Consider the following 16,543-nt stretch of genomic DNA (forward strand, 5'->3'; position numbering starts at 1 on the left):
CCCTCAAAGTAATTCCTTTGAAACGCAATTCATGATCCATGATAATACAATTGCATTGCAACGTTCCCACTGATTCACCAAATTAGGGCCATATAACTCCTTTTTGTAAGAACCATCAAGAAATCCAAGTTTATTCCGACCTATAACTGTAATTTTTAACGCTCGACTCCATACAGAAAAATTATCGGCTCCAGTCAATTGAATTGAACTGAGCAGAACACCAGAATTATCAATGGTGTGTAAGAAGAGAGGATGATTATGACTCAACTTTTCTGGTAGCTCATTGTCAATGGTTGCCATGTTCTTGCTACTTCGAGTAGTTGAAGCACAGATTCGATCACCGCTCTGATACCATGTGAACTATCAAGAAGAAGATAGGTTGAAGAGCAATTCTGTTAGCCTAGAATGTTCTTGGAGAAGAGAAGTAGAAATTTCATATGAACTCCATTAATCTCTCACTGTAGAGGATCTGTACCTATATATACAATTAAGAAAGGAATCTAATGTAACTACCTCTAACTAACTCTTTTCCATCTAATCCACTAACTTCTAGTATTTACATAATGACCCCTAGAATACTAAGTAACACCATCTTTAATAAAATAGCTACTTTTAATCTCTCCCTCTTTTTTTTACGACATAAAAGGAGATAGAGTATTAATAAAAAAAAATTGCTAAAGAAATAGTTGTGGTAGTGTCACAATAGTACCACTATCGCCATGTATGGATTAGTTAATGACTTAATTAACTGACATTACGATTTAGTTATCTTACATTTTTACATTATCTTTTTATACAACTTAGATACAAAATGCATAATTCAGTTCCATTTAAACAACGCACATTCTATTTTGGACTCCATCTGTTAAGTATTGAAAGTATAATTTGAAGGGGTCGAACATCGTACTATTTACATATGCTATGCACGAAAAAATAATAACATCAGCTAATTGAAGTATTAACGAATCCTACATAACGTACAAAATTAGTAAAATAATATTATTTAGTTATATATTTGGTCCATTTCATTTTTTCTCTATTGTTTAGGTTTCAAATTTTTTGAAGGTCACATGATGTTGTTTATGTAATATAGCAGAATAGAAAATAATTCATGAACCATTTAATAAGCATATCTTCATTTCTACTCGCGCACAAAGAAAAATTATTGAGGATAAAGGAACATTTCAAAATAGAATCATTAAAGTAGATTTTATCTGTATTGACGGTGGTCATATTGTTAGTTTATCTACATAGTTCCAGTGATTGAAAAATATATTGGATTATAATAATAAAATCTTTAAAAGGGGGTTTGAAATTGAACATAAAATGCATTTATTTATAGACTAAATACAGTGAAGCCTAAGATTCAATTATCATCACTATCCTAAAGACTTCTTCCAATTCAAAAAAATATTAATACCGGTAACAATTCCAATTTCACAATGAAAACATTCAAATATTATAATTACTAAACTTGAAGTTACAACGGAAAATGGAACCAACAAAAAAACTATTGTATAAGATAACTAGAAGGGAGATGAAGAGCATAGACTCAAAGAAATAAGTCTTTTTCAGCATGTAACAAGGTCCAACGATGAATCTAACATGAAAGACGGTTATTGTGCCTTAAACGACACGATATAGGCTTTAAAGAGGGTTTTCATGAAGGATTGTTTCTCAACAATTTGCATAATCCCTAAATCACATATCACTGCCTTTTTTTATTGAACCATTTCATGTCCACTTGCTCAACCTAGATCCCAAATTAACTTGGCCCTATTGCTCGTTCTCGGCCCAATAGCTCTTGTCGACCAATAACAACTTGTATAATATTAGTATCTACATTGAGTTGGACTTAGTTCATAACAATACCCATTCTACCATCATATTTAACATATGTGGATTTTATTTCACTTAACTCGTAAAGGAGAATAATTAAGTGTCAACATAATTTTCTTTGTCAACAACTTAAACTTGTAAGCTTGTTGTCTAGTTATGTTTTAAGTAAAAAAAAATAAAAAATCCCAAAAGAGTATTTTACTGGATCGATATAAAAATATTAGAGAAGAATTTCTTTTTAAAAGACGCTATTAAAATATGTATAACGAAGTAAATGAAAAACAAATTAATTATTTTTTTAAGATCAATTGCAATTGAAAAGAATTTACTTGTCTATGCAAATAATTATTCTACTAAATTTTTTATTAGGATAAAATCCAATCTCAAATAATGTCAGCAACGTTAGATAACAAAATAATCCACTCGCGAGTGGTGAAAAACTAATCTACACTTGCTTTTACACCTAATTAATTGGATTAGTTTACCATAATTATTGATAAAAATAATATAAAAATATTATTAATCAACATCGAAACATGCTTATATGTGAAAATATCTAATATGAGTAATTTTCCTCCCAATGAATTACGATGTTAAAATGCACTTTTTATTATCTAAAGGTAGGGCTAATTGTGATTTAAAATCACAAAAAAATTATATTAGTCATACATTATATCCAATTACCGTTTAACAACAAGATATATATATATATATATATATGTATTGTTGTATATATTCATTCTTAAATTATATATTATTTAAATTTGAACTTTTGAGGCTGAATTGTTTGAATAGGTTTTAAAATCGTGTTCAAGCTATGTGAACTTGGTCTACTAATTTAAGTTCCTATGGATATTAAGAATTAGATCAATATAATTAATGAATAAAGAACATTAAAAAATAGTATAAGTAATAAATAACCAGAACACATTCCTCTTCTATCTTTTTCTTACTAGTAAGATAGTAGTAATAGTTAAAATATCAACAATAAAATACAATTTGTATTCGTGAATGATTGACAATTTGAAGATGAAAAATTCCACTTGCAACTAAATTTAAGAAAAATTGAATAACTTAATATCATTATATTACATTGTCTTACATGATACGTTAGAACATACGATATAAGATATTAATAAGTTCAAATCTCAATGATAGTCATTATCAAAAAAGCTTTTAATATTGTTAAAAAGAGGTGATATTCTTTCCATTTTAATTTATTTATCGCATTTTTTAGGTAAGTTTTAAATTTGTTTTTAGTAAATTTTTAATTTTAATTTTTCACATGACATATTAAAAAGTACAAGACATTAAATAATATTTTAGTATTTAGATAAGATAATGATGGGATTTTAATTTAATTAATAGAAGGCAAATAAAGAAAAGTTTATTTGGATTATGAAATGAGGCAGCATCATTCTTGCCAATACAGTATGTTCCATTGTTAAAAACGCCCAACTACCTAATCCCCTGTCCCCACCCCCCTCCTCCTCAGCTCATTCATCTCACTCACCAGTTTGGTGAATACCCACAATTCTTCTACCTTAAGCTAATTTCCTACTCTTAGATCTTTGTTTTTTGTAATCAATTATATACCCACCAACTGTTTGTATAATTGTTTTGTGTAAGAGAGAGAGAGATAGTTGTCGTTTGTTTGGATTGTTAGGAAAACAGAGTAATATGGCGAGGAAGAAGATCAGAGAGTATGATTCAAAGAGGCTTCTAAAGGAGCATTTGAAACGCCTTGCTGGAATCGATCTTCAGATCTGCTCTGCTCAAGTAAATTCCTTTTTCTTTCTTTTTTAAACTTAAGTTATTGAACTGTTACTGTCGAATTTTAATCGGAATTTCGGTTAGGAGTTGTTCTTTTGATCTTTTGCAAGTGGTTTTTGATCTATGCGTCTTTTTTCTTATCTGGGTGTTTGTTGTTTGATCAGTTCAGCTCGAATCCGTTGTCCCCTGCTTCCTTTTGTTCCTCACTACTTACTTATTCCCTATTTTTGTTATCCCGAACGTTAGAGTTGAATGATTCCTTTGTTGTTATGTTGAATGCATTGTGTTTGTGAAGATATGTAGAGGTCATGATGTATTTTCCAATGCAAAGAATGATCCTTATGTTTGTGGAAGCTCTTGTTGAGTGGACAATCGTGTGTTGTTAGAATAGTTATCTGCCTATTGTAGATTTACTTGGAAAGCACCTCTTTAAGCTACTATAGAGTCCTCCAATGAAAATGAAATGTACTTTACAATCTGAAAGAAGCTTGGCGTGCATCTGTATTTGGTACTACGGAATATACTCTACATGAAGTACTGATATTTGGTTATGTAGATTATTTTCCAAGGTGATCATTTGTCGTTATTTTTCAGATATTTTTCTTGCCGGAGTTCTCATGTTTATTTGGTTTTTGGTAGGTGACAGAATCTACAGATTTTACCGAGTTAACAAACAAAGAACCATGGCTTTCGTCGACAAAGCTGGTTGTAAAACCAGACATGCTGTTTGGTAAGCGTGGAAAGAGTGGCTTGGTAGCTTTGAATCTGGATCTAGCAGGAGTTGCTGAGTTTGTAAAAACACGACTTGGTGTGGAGGTGAGCAGAGGGCTAAGTATTTTGAATCTTTTACTGCTTCTTATGTGTTATAGTCATCTTACGTGTGAATTTTTTTCTAGGTTGAAATGGGTGGCTGCAAGGCACCTATAACAACATTTATTGTTGAACCATTTATTCCCCATGACCAAGAATATTACCTTTCCATAGTCTCTGAAAGGTTGGGGTGCACAATTAGCTTTTCAGAATGTGGAGGCATTGAGATTGAAGAGAACTGGGACAAGGTTAGTTGGTTCAAAAAGTTTTAACTGTTGTTGCCTCCTCTAACAACTATTTTTTTGTTTTGACTAAACTGGTTAACTCGATTTATTCTGGTAATATCTAGAAAGTCAAGTTATATTTTTTTCCCCTGTAATAACAAGATTTTATTTGTTTCTATAACATACAGGTCAAGACAATATTCCTTCCAACAGAGAAACCTATGACCCTAGAGGCGTGTGCTCCACTGATTGCTACTCTCCCCTTGGAGGTGAACTGAAATTTTAGTTTTTGTTTTATACTTCTATTTTCCTTTTAGTCATCAGTCTCGATAAGGCCAGCATGATCTGTCCGTCATAATAGCTGGAATGGTTTTCTAAGAGCAAGGTCTTGGATAACAGACACTTAAAAAGTGTGTTATCATATTGTGTATTGCTGGCAATTCTTAAGGATTATTATTTTAGGTTGTATTATTGTGTATCTATTTTCGATAATTAATCTAGTTTATATATTGGTCTACTTATTGCTGGACTTTCACCTTTGTGTTGATAAATATTCTGACTTCGAAGATTAAAGCACTTGACGACTAACATCTCATTAACCATCATGATACTTAACCTAAGTTTCTGGTTGACTCAGGTACGGGGAAAGATTGGCAATTTCCTTATGGGTGTTTTTGATGTGTTTCAAGGTATGCCATGCTTTACGATGATACATCTTTCTAGCATGCATTTATGTTATACTTCTCTTTTTCTTTTATCTTTTGGTGCTATCTTTTAGCTAATTGCCAGTGACTATACGAGGAAAACATAATTAAGTTTATTGTTATATAAGCAGATGAAGATGAAAATAAACTTCCTGTTGGTTTATGTTAAACATTGACCTGTTCTTAGAAGCTAGTTTTTTCATTAAACTGAAATAGTTTTTTTCATATCATTAGTCTCAAATATTATTTCATTGATTATGCAACTCTGTCGCTTTGTCTTTGATATTCCCCAGATCTCGATTTTAGTTTCATAGAGATGAACCCATTTACGCTTGTAAATGGGGAGCCTTACCCATTGGATATGAGGGGAGAGTTGGATGACACAGCAGCCTTCAAAAATTTTAAGAAGTATGTGATTTTCACTTGTTTTCCGCATGTTGAAGTGCCTATTCTTGGGTTTTTTTATCTTTCTCTTGGGAGAGTCTGAAGAAAAAACAGTGTGTATTTCCAGATTTATTAAACAGTTTGCTATTGTATCATCCTCTGTGCCTTGTCAGGTGGGGAAGCATCGAGTTTCCTCTGCCCTTTGGAAGAGTTTTGAGCCCTACCGAAAGCTTCATTCACTCTTTGGATGAGAAAGTAAGTTCAGTTATTTGTCTTAATCCAAGGGTGTTTTGTTGCCTGAGTTATCAGATTTACTTGTTTATTCTTGTCGAAATTATTTTGTTAGAGAAGAAATTTTATCTTGGATTTTCAGTCATGAAGTATTATGGATACTGAACTACTGGAGGAACTTTATGCATTGCTTTAGAGATCCATTATAATCCAAGAAAATCGTGCCTTTAAACAGCATTGAGTGGTTTATTAGTGATAATTTACATTGTTCACCATTTATTCTGTGCTGAAGCCATGGTGCCATACAGACTTGTGGGTGGTTAGGGTTTGGGAAAAAGATGTTTGAAATTTTTTTAAGTCTTGAATGCTTCTGAAGGTTAAAAAGATTTATCCTTGAGCTTTGGTGGCTGGCTATCATTCCTGCCAAGCTTTCTGGTCTTCCTGATGATACTTGCTCTACTGGAATTGGATTATAGTATCTGCAGCTTTTCTGTTAATTCTGTCTTGTCTTGACATCTTGCAGACTAGTGCCTCTTTAAAATTTACAGTTTTGAACCCAAAAGGTCGTATCTGGACAATGGTGGCTGGAGGTGGTGCAAGCGTTATATATGCTGATACTGTAAGTATATTCAGAACTTGTGATGCAAGGAAATATTTTCTATCTTGTCATTATTCCTCCTGCATGAAATGTCAACACAAATAGCTCACTGCTTATATACTCTGTTTTTGACGTCTTAACCAGGTAGGGGATTTAGGCTATGCCTCTGAGCTTGGTAACTATGCCGAGTATAGTGGAGCTCCAAATGAAGAGGAGGTTTTGCAATATGCTCGAGTAGTTCTAGATGTATGAGCTTGACTGTTCTCTCTCCTGGTCAACATGCTCATGTGGTGCTTGTCCTATTTTAACTTAACCGGTGTTTGCTTTGATGTTTTTATAGTGTGCTACTGCTAATCCTGATGGCCGTAAGAGAGCTCTGATTGTTGGAGGTGGTATTGCTAACTTCACTGATGTAGCTGCTACTTTCAATGGGATTATTCGGGCTCTCAGGGAGAAGGTTGGCTGTGCGCTATTATTTACACTAGAAGTTTTTTACTTTTCCTATAGATAAGAGGCAGTAAATAATGTTTTTCCTTTAAATCCGAACAGGAAGCCAAGCTAAAAGCGGCTAGAATGCATATCTATGTACGAAGAGGTGGTCCAAATTATCAGACTGGTCTAGCAAAAATGCGCGCCCTAGGAGAGGAACTTGGAGTTCCCCTTGAGGTATGAAATCACACTTGGCAAAGTTCTTATACCAAGTGTTACTGTGACTACAGTCCCTGAATTTCAATTATAGCATGTAATACTTTGACATTTTTGGAGGATTCAAGCAACATAGATACTAACCACACATGCCACAGATGAAGGGATGTTGTTGATCTGAATTTGCTTTTATTTGATACTAGGCATTCTATTTTTATTGTTACATCTTCCCAACTAAATTAATTAGCCCGACCATGGTGATTACATTCATAAGTAGCTTGGTCCATCTTCATTCCATTTCATAGATGTCTGAGGATCGTTTGAGGTCAGACATCTAGACTACAACAGGTTCCAGTTAGAATATAGGAACATGAACTTCCAAAGATGCTCTTACCAGTATTGTTATTAATACAATATATGTGCCTACTTCCTAAATTTTCATATCCAAGGAAAGTAAGAGATAAGGTATATAATTGGTGTCGATTCTACTATTGCAGGTTTATGGACCAGAGGCAACAATGACTGGAATTTGCAAAGGGGCAATTGATTGCATTATGTCTGAAGCGTAAGTGCCAAATCAGAAGACTTGTGTTGCATTCTTGCAATTAAGAAGAAACTTTGTTGGATATTTAATTTGCCTTTTGATATTGTTTTGTTACAATTGGGACCTTTAAGAATAATTGAGATCCTTTTGTTTTGCCTGGAAACTAACTGTACGAGAACATCTGCCTGTTCCAGCAAAACACTTTTTTTTGTGTGTGTAATATAGTAATACGTATTTAGAAATATTCCAAAAATATACATATATCGAAAACGCCCTAATTAGTAAAAGTACAAATAAATCAAGAAACCTAAGTTGTATAGGATTTAGTTGCTTTAGGAAAGAAAGATCCCAAGCTTATGCTGAATTGAGAGTGGACTTGCCTTGGTCTTCTGTGAGTTCCAGAGATTCAGATCAAGGCAGTTCAGTTCTCCTAGAGGGACCTACTTTCAATGCTAGTTTTGAGTCATTTAGTCTTAGTCCTACTTTTATCTCTACGACTTCTGTTACATCTCATGAAATTCCGTCTTCTAAGCCAGAGCCAGGTCAGTCTAAATGGAAGTAGACCAAATTTATTTGTCCAATTCGTATTGGAATAAAATTTCTAGTACTAATCAAATTTGATTTTCTATTATTATAAAATAGGGTCCTCCATCTCATATTTTCATAAATCTCTATAAATCTAGAACAATGACTACGTACGTCTGCAAGGTAAATATGGATTTTTCGTCGTCGCCATGGAAGTTCACGCGAGTGATTGTTGCATTTAATAGGGTTCCAAATTCGACGGCAGTGTCAGGGCCTTTGCATGTGTTTGTTGAGCAACTGCAAGTGGAACCGCAACCACAACCACCTAACCAAGAAAGCACCAATCCCACCTCTGCCTAATATAATTATCATGTTACCCGTTTTATTACTTCGTATTTATTTATTTATTTAATTTATGTCTAGTTATCAGATTTCTTTTTTTAAGTTTAAGCCTAACTTAATTTGGTTTTCTAGTTTTTTATAAATAATAATGATGCTCTGTCACATATTTTCTTTTCCTATATACTCTTTTTTGGGTCATTCGTGCATATATTATTCTTTTCGGTATTCTTTATTTCCTTCAACAAATATTACTCCCTCTGTGCCATATTAGAGAGGCAAATAATTTAATTTTGATTGTGAGTATGTAAAAGAAAAAAAAAGACTTTTTTTTTAAAAATAATTTAAATTTGAAAAGTGTCACATAAATTGAGACCGACAAAATACAACTATTTAATGATTTAAATTATGGTAAGGAAAAGAATAATACGGGATTTTCAAACGAATAATCGTTCCAAACAAACGCCCAACTCTGAAAGTTTGTCCTCAACAAATACGATTACTTTGCAAATATGTAGGTAATTATTCTTTTTCAAAGTTAAATGTCCAAATATCCATAAGATGATTTAGATCTTCTTGGGATTTATTTGGATTGATCTTCTTGAAGTATTTGATTCTCAAGAAGATTAGAAGAGTCCGAGTACGATATATTTCTTGATCTCTTTATGAATATTCCAGTGTTTACGAGGTACTCAATGTGTTTATTTGAGAAAGACAATATTTGATGTATTCATGATCTCTTTATGAATATCCAAAAAATATGAGATATTCAAAATTTTGATATCTAACAAAATACTCTATACATGTCATTGCAAAATGAATGATCTAAACTTACACACATCTTCATTATCATGAAAAATGACGTGAATACAATCTAAATAAATACTTTCGTATACTATAAGACTCCAAAATCAAAACACATAAACTGTTTCAAAAATAAATAAATTGTAATCTCTCACGTGACCATTTAATTCAACCTAAAATATTAAATTTTGCCCAGTAGTGTAAAACTAATCTGCAGGTCAGTTTCTTGATTGAACAGCCTGTTGGCTATACTGGATCATGCATGTTTTTTACTCGTTAGTATATTAATACCTAACAGAGACGGTCAGAAATACAAATATTACAACGAACAATAAATTAGTAATCATTGACTTTCTTGCATTTGTTTTTGTTGTTTTTGCTTCCTTAAGGCGTTTCGGCGTAGTCAAAATAATTCAATAATAATTAATAATATATATATATATATATATATACACTGATATTTAGCGTTGAGATCTTATTTAGTTACGGAGTATTATAAAGAAAAGTAAGCAAAATCTAAGTTTAATGATTTTGTGTAACAAAAATTAAGAAGGAATATATTTATAACCAATCTAACCAAATAGAAAGAGTATGAAGGTAAAAAGAAAGGCAAATACAAATAACCTATAACTTTTCTCGTGAAAATATGATCATAACTGAAGAACGCCATTTAAATACAATTTTATCATTTTTAGATATTCATACTTGAATTTTACTGTGTTTGACATTCAAACATAATCTAGCACTTCAAAAATATTTACATAATATAGCTCTTACAAAATATTACTCTAATTACACAATATTTGTATATAACTGATATAGAGGGGTAATTTTACAAAACACTACCGTTATAGTAAATATTATTATTGTTATATATAGTTTGAATATTGTTATAGAGAAGCAAAATGTAACATTAAAAATCGATTCTAGAGAAAATCAGATCATTATAATAAAAACAAAGGGTTATTATAACGAAGTTTAATTGTTGTCCAACAAAAAGCCTGTTGGAGACATGGAGTTGAGAGACAATATAATTAGCGAGTAAATTTGGTTACATTATTGGATAAAACATAAATTCGAACTTTATTTAATATTTAAATATGAGCGATTAAAAATAATGTAGCTGGAAATAGAGACCATTTCCCAGTTCCCACTAATTAATTAAGAATACTTCAAAGTGTTAAAGATTATTTGAAGGTTGAAGCCATCTCCTAATTAAGAAGCAGTCACTATTGAAATTACGCGTTAGCTATCTATCTATCTTACCAAGTAAAATCAAAGACTTGTGCTTTCTATCTCTTTAATTTCCTTTAAATACTCTATCCATCTCTTTTCCCCTCCATCATTACAATATAATATTACTCAACTGATTGATTATCAACTTTTCAAATCCCTTCTTCTTGTAATAACACATAGCGATGAAGAGTGCTAAATTGTCAACTTTGTTCATCTTATATTTTATCACTATTTTTACATTTGCAAATGCATCTCTTAAGAAAGGTTACTACCATTCAAGTTGCCCAAATGCAGAATCCATTGTCAGAAAAGCAGTCAACAAAGCCGTATCTCTTAACCCTGGCCTTGGCGCTGGTATCATCAGGATGCATTTCCACGATTGTTTTGTTAGGGTACGTCTCATTTTATGTGAACTTGTTACTGTTTAGAGAGTCAATCAATTTTTTTCTTTGATTTTGTGTGTTGAAATTAGTAAAAGGTTAGTCCAACTAACAATATCTAACTTCAAATTTTATATGATTCAGGGATGTGATGCCTCCATCCTTCTGGATCCAACTCCAGGGAATCCAACAGAAAAAGAACATCCAGCAAATAATCCAAGCTTACGAGGCTATGAAGTGATCGATGAGGCAAAAATTGAGCTAGAATCTGTTTGCCCACAAACAGTATCATGTTCAGATATAATTGCATTTGCTGCAAGAGATAGTGCTTTCAAGCTTGGAGGCATTAGATATTCAGTTCCATCAGGTCGTCGAGACGGAAGAGTATCTATTAAAGATGAACCAACCGCACACCTTCCCCCTTCCACTTTAAATGCTGGAGAACTTGAGGAAAATTTCGCAAAAAAAGGACTTTCTTTAGATGAAATGGTTACACTTTCGGGTGCACATTCTATTGGAAGATCACATTGTTCTTCATTTTCCGATAGACTTTACTCTTTCAATTCAACTCATCCGCAAGATCCTACAATGGATCCTAGATTAGCCCAACAATTGATGAAAAGATGTCCGCGTCCTTCTATCACCGATCTAATTGCTCCACTTGATGTTGATACTCCAAATAGGTTGGACAATAAGTACTATCTCAATTTGAAGAACAATAGAGGACTGTTAACCTCAGATCAGACGCTATGGAACAGTCCTTCAACTGCTAGGATGGCGAGGAGTAATGCGATTCATGGTGAAAATTGGGCTCATAAATTTGCAGATGCAATGGTGAAAATGGGATCCATAGAGGTTATGACTGGGATGCAAGGAGAGATTAGGAAGAACTGCAGGGTTGTGAATTAATCAAGTGATTTTTCTTTAATTTTTGGTTTGTTGATTTTTTAATTGTATCATCACTTTTTTATTTCATTTTCAATGTCAAGAACAAGTGTAACCGATTCTTTCCAATTGTAATTTAAATTTGTGTTTTTATTTTGTGACACTTTTTAAATGAGAAGTCACTTTTGAATATACTTTCAAGAAATTTCTTATGTTGCTTATATCATTTATTCTTTCACCATCATACAATCAATATTTTTACTTTTTAGTAAAAATACAATAAATAATATTTGATTATTAAGAAACAATAAACACTAATCTATAATGAATTTACTTTTACAATGAATTATTTAACAAAAATATATTACAATGAATCATGCATATACATTGTACTTTATAAATAATAAATTTATTTTTATGTGAATTCAGTAAATATGATACATAAAATAGTAAGATATAATGATTTTGATGTGAAATTAACCTTTATTGAATATCATAACACCCCTTTAATTAATAAATATTAATTTATCGATTAAATAATAGAAACATTTCTAGAATATAATTTATAGTACTTATCAAATTTGATTTTTTATCATTATAAATAGGGTTACTCAATCACATATTTTCTCAAATCTTGTGCATCTATATCTCTATTGCACATATATATAAACCTATAAATGACTACTTATATCTACATGGATTCTTCGTCGTGGCCATGGCAATTAACAGAAATGGTTCTTGCAATTACAACGTCAACAAATTCGATGGAAATATCAGGGACTTTGCATGAGTATGTGGAGCTACCACAATCACCCCACCAAGAAAGGATTAATCCAACCATTGCCTAATATAATCATCATGTTACCCTTTTAATTATAGTATTTCATAATATAATTAATCAGTTATATAGTTTCATCGTTTCTTTTTAATACACATCTATTTTTTTCATCCTTGTAGTTTTTGTCCTATTATTGTGATGCAATCCAAAAGGAAGTAATTAAGTAGGTAAAATCTTTGAGTATTGGCTTGACTTTCATATTATAGGTCAATTAGAAGTTTTTTTTTAAAAAAAAAAACTTCCACCTTTTTAGATTCGCCTAAACTGTTAAAAAAATAAATTAAAAAAAATTCTCAGCCACCTCTTAATACAAACTAAAGTATTAAAATTTACCCATTATTCCATTAGTGTAAAGCTGCAGGCCACTTTCTTGATTGAACTTCCTGCTGGCAAACACACGGTCAAAATTTTTATTTAATAATTGGCTTTCTTGTTTTTTTTTACCTTTTGGTTCTTATGACGTGGCTGGCGTTTTGGTAGTAAAAAAAAAGATTCAATAATATTGATAGAAATGCAGTCTTATATTAGAGCCCAAACAAAAGATATTTATATGTGTGATGAAAGGAACGTACCCGACGATGGCGAATAGAGAACATATTCGCTAGCGTTTTCATTACGCATAACAATATATATGAAAACTTACTAAAATTAAATAAATACTATCATATATTTTATTTTTATATATAATAGAGAATCCTAGGCCCACCTACGTGGCGCCATCACAAACCAAAATTCCCTTTTAGTTTATATATTTTCAAAACTAGCCTTTCCCTTTCATGAAAAGTTGTGATTTTAAAGTTGTAACTTTTATGAAAAGTTGTGACTTTTATGAAAAAATGTGACTTTTATGAAAGGTTGTGACCTTTCATAAGGGTTGTAACTTTTCTCAAGAATTGTGACATTTCCGATAAGGCACAAAAAACATTTTTCACACTACCCTTTGTTGTCTTAAATAGAGGGATTTCCTGCCACTATTATTTGTAGGGTTTTTTCCGCTACAGGGTAGAGAAATTCAAATACATTAATTCATCTTCTTATGAAGTTTGTTTCATTCCTCAAAGTTTACTTCCCCCTATTTCATGGAGTTTAATCTTTACTATAAGTCGTAGTGATTCATGTAACTATGACAATTTTGTTTTGCTATTTTGGTGACTTTATTTTAACTCTGTTAAAAATTTCAGCAAGGGTGATTGAAAATTGATCTTCTTTGTTGTCCCTTTCTGCAGGTTTCTTTATATAAACAAAGAAAATTGATTCAATTGCAATGCTACATTACTACTCTTTCACCTCTCAGTCCACAACTCATAACGCTACTGAAATGGTTGAATTCATTATATTTGATTTTTTAGAACCAAAACTTTATGTCTGTCACTATTATTTGTAGGTTTTTATTGCTATAGGGGAGTCGAATTCAAATACATTAATTAAGCTTCTTATGAAATGTGTTTCATTACTCAAAGTTTTCTTCCTTCTATTTCATGAAGCTTAATCTTTATTGTAAGTCATAGTGATTCATGTATCTATTGCAATTTCTTTTTGCTATAATGGTGACTTTTTTTAACTTTGTTAGAAATTTCAGTGAGGATGATTGAAAATTTACCTTCTCTGTTGTTCCTTTCTACAAGTTTCTTCATATAATTTTTGGGGAAATTGCTTGTGGCCTATGCTATATTTGATAGCACTCAACAACAAATATGTGATAACTAATACGGAACCAATGATGAAGTTTGTTAAAAGAACCAAACAGATTGCTCTCTTGCTTGCCACAGTTAGTATGTTATTTTGATTGTTTTTTCTTATGTACAAACATTTGTATGACATTGCACTCTTCCTAGAATATTAGTATAGAGACAATTAATCCACTTCTTTTATCGCAAGTTAACTAATTCATCGTCTCTTCTTTTTGGGCATAATAAGAGATCAAGTTTTCTTGAAACTAACAAATGTCCAAAATACACTATAACAAAAATATTTTTTATTGACAATAAATATGCACATTAACGAAGAGTGTTAGACCATTTACCATCATAAGTTAATTTTTATTAGATTCAATGTTGCTATAGGCTTTAGGGACATTTATAGAGAGTATCAATTGCCTAAAATACATATTTAGCGACAATTAAGCTATTAATTGCCGTCAAAGATCATTTTTATTGTAGTGATAACTCTTTCTTTTGATAAACTTTTTTGTTTTTTTGATAAAGAAGTAATAGTTGTTTCTTTTGGCTTCTTTAAATTCAACTTGTGAACTGTAAACTTGGATACAGCCCGACACACTATCTTTTTGAAAAATATGGTAAGCAACATGCCTTTTTCTTCTTGATTGTTAGGAAAGTAAGGTCGTCTTTATTATTATTTGTGGATATTTGTGAGTTCAAGTGCTCACAAAATTATGCTGTAAGATTTTAATATGTTATGTGTCAAAATTTTGATTTAGAATATCCAGTTGTGAACAGTTCCATTCAGATGTCACCTACTGCTTGGTTGATAATTGCATTAATTCTTTGTAACTACATACTATAACCGTAACAATAACTAAGTTCAATTTTAAATAAGTTGGGGCCGGTGATATGAAACCTAAGCAATAGTAATGACTATTTTGAGACAATGAGGAAAAACATTTATGATACTAACAATTTTAGGGTCATTTTTAACATATACATGATACAACAACAATAATAAAAGAGAGATTGATGGAGGTTCATAAGAAAGGAGCCGTGGAGGACCTTTGAATTTAGTTAACTATGTTCTTTTATGGATGCAATGTTCCACTTTACTTGGGAGTGTTGTTCGAGGCTTTTGGTGTCTTCTTTAACGTCTGATATTGTTCTTTATAACTTCTTGGAATTTTAAAAAAAAAATTATATCTGACCAACTATTTCCATGGAGATTTTCATAGACTTCTTTGTTATGCTTAAAATCTCTTTCTGACTCATAATTTTTGTATAACAAAAACGAAAATAAAAAAAATTAAGCACTTTAAGATATTGGAGGAGTGTCTTGCCTTGAGATAAAATGTTCTTGACAATGTAGTATATATATCGAAAATACAAATATTATCGAATGATCAAATATAAATTTAATAAAACAGTCCAATATCGTGAGAAGTACGAATAATTTATCTAGTGTATATATATGTCATTGCAGAGCACATTGTTATTATAAAAAATGACAAGAGTACGATGTAAATAACAAAATAAATAAATACTTTGGTATTACTATATGACTCCAAAATCAAAACACCATATACAGTTTCAAATAAATAAATAAATAAATAAATTGTAATTGCTCACGTCATCGTTTAGTCTAAACCAAAGTACTATTTAAATTTTGGCCACTAGTGTAACACTAGTCTGCAGGTCAATTTCTTGATTGAGCAGCCTGTTGGCTATACTGAATCATGCATGTTTCTTCCTTGTTAATGTATACCTAATACACGGTCAGAAATACAAATATTACAATAATACTAATTGACTTACTTGATTTTTTTATGTATAAATTATTGGTTCTTATAGGTGTTTCGGCGTAATCAAAATAATTCAACAATATTAACAGAAAACTATAGTTTATTATTTGGACAAATTACTTAACTACACTCATTTACTTATCTTAGTATTCATTTATCCCTACTTGTTTCAAAAAATTTAAAAATTCCTTATTTACCTATGTATCCCGTGCACAACGCTATGTATCCCGCTATGTGAAATGTATCAATCGCTATGTATCCCTCATGTATCCCGTGCACAACGCTATGTATCTCGCTATGTGGAATGTATCAAACCTA

At 31.5% G+C, this 16,543-nt stretch overlaps 3 protein-coding genes across 5 annotated transcripts in view; 2 read left to right on the forward strand and 1 right to left on the reverse strand.

The window, feature by feature from the left end:
• Positions 1-16,543, reverse strand: part of LOC125815508 (shaggy-related protein kinase NtK-1) — a 177,200-nt gene that overhangs the window by 46,929 nt on the left and 113,728 nt on the right. The gene's annotated exons all lie outside the window — the stretch shown is intronic.
• Positions 3,221-7,890, forward strand: LOC125815504 (ATP-citrate synthase alpha chain protein 2). Its single transcript, XM_049494984.1, has 12 exons — positions 3,221-3,618; positions 4,252-4,428; positions 4,509-4,670; positions 4,835-4,915; positions 5,284-5,335; positions 5,644-5,758; positions 5,908-5,989; positions 6,489-6,584; positions 6,708-6,809; positions 6,904-7,020; positions 7,113-7,229; positions 7,706-7,890. The coding sequence occupies exons 1-12, from the start codon at positions 3,520-3,522 to the stop codon at positions 7,775-7,777; spliced, it is 1,272 nt and encodes a 423-aa protein (XP_049350941.1). The 5' UTR covers positions 3,221-3,519; the 3' UTR covers positions 7,778-7,890.
• Positions 10,839-11,945, forward strand: LOC125815521 (peroxidase 5-like). Its single transcript, XM_049495011.1, has 2 exons — positions 10,839-11,048; positions 11,181-11,945. Exons 1-2 carry the CDS (start codon positions 10,839-10,841, stop codon positions 11,943-11,945), a joined length of 975 nt encoding a protein of 324 aa, XP_049350968.1.

This window comes from Solanum verrucosum, unplaced genomic scaffold (genome assembly GCF_900185275.1).
Source record: "Solanum verrucosum unplaced genomic scaffold, falcon-dt-bn FXZP01000261.1, whole genome shotgun sequence".
NCBI classification, from domain to species: domain Eukaryota; kingdom Viridiplantae; phylum Streptophyta; class Magnoliopsida; order Solanales; family Solanaceae; genus Solanum; species Solanum verrucosum.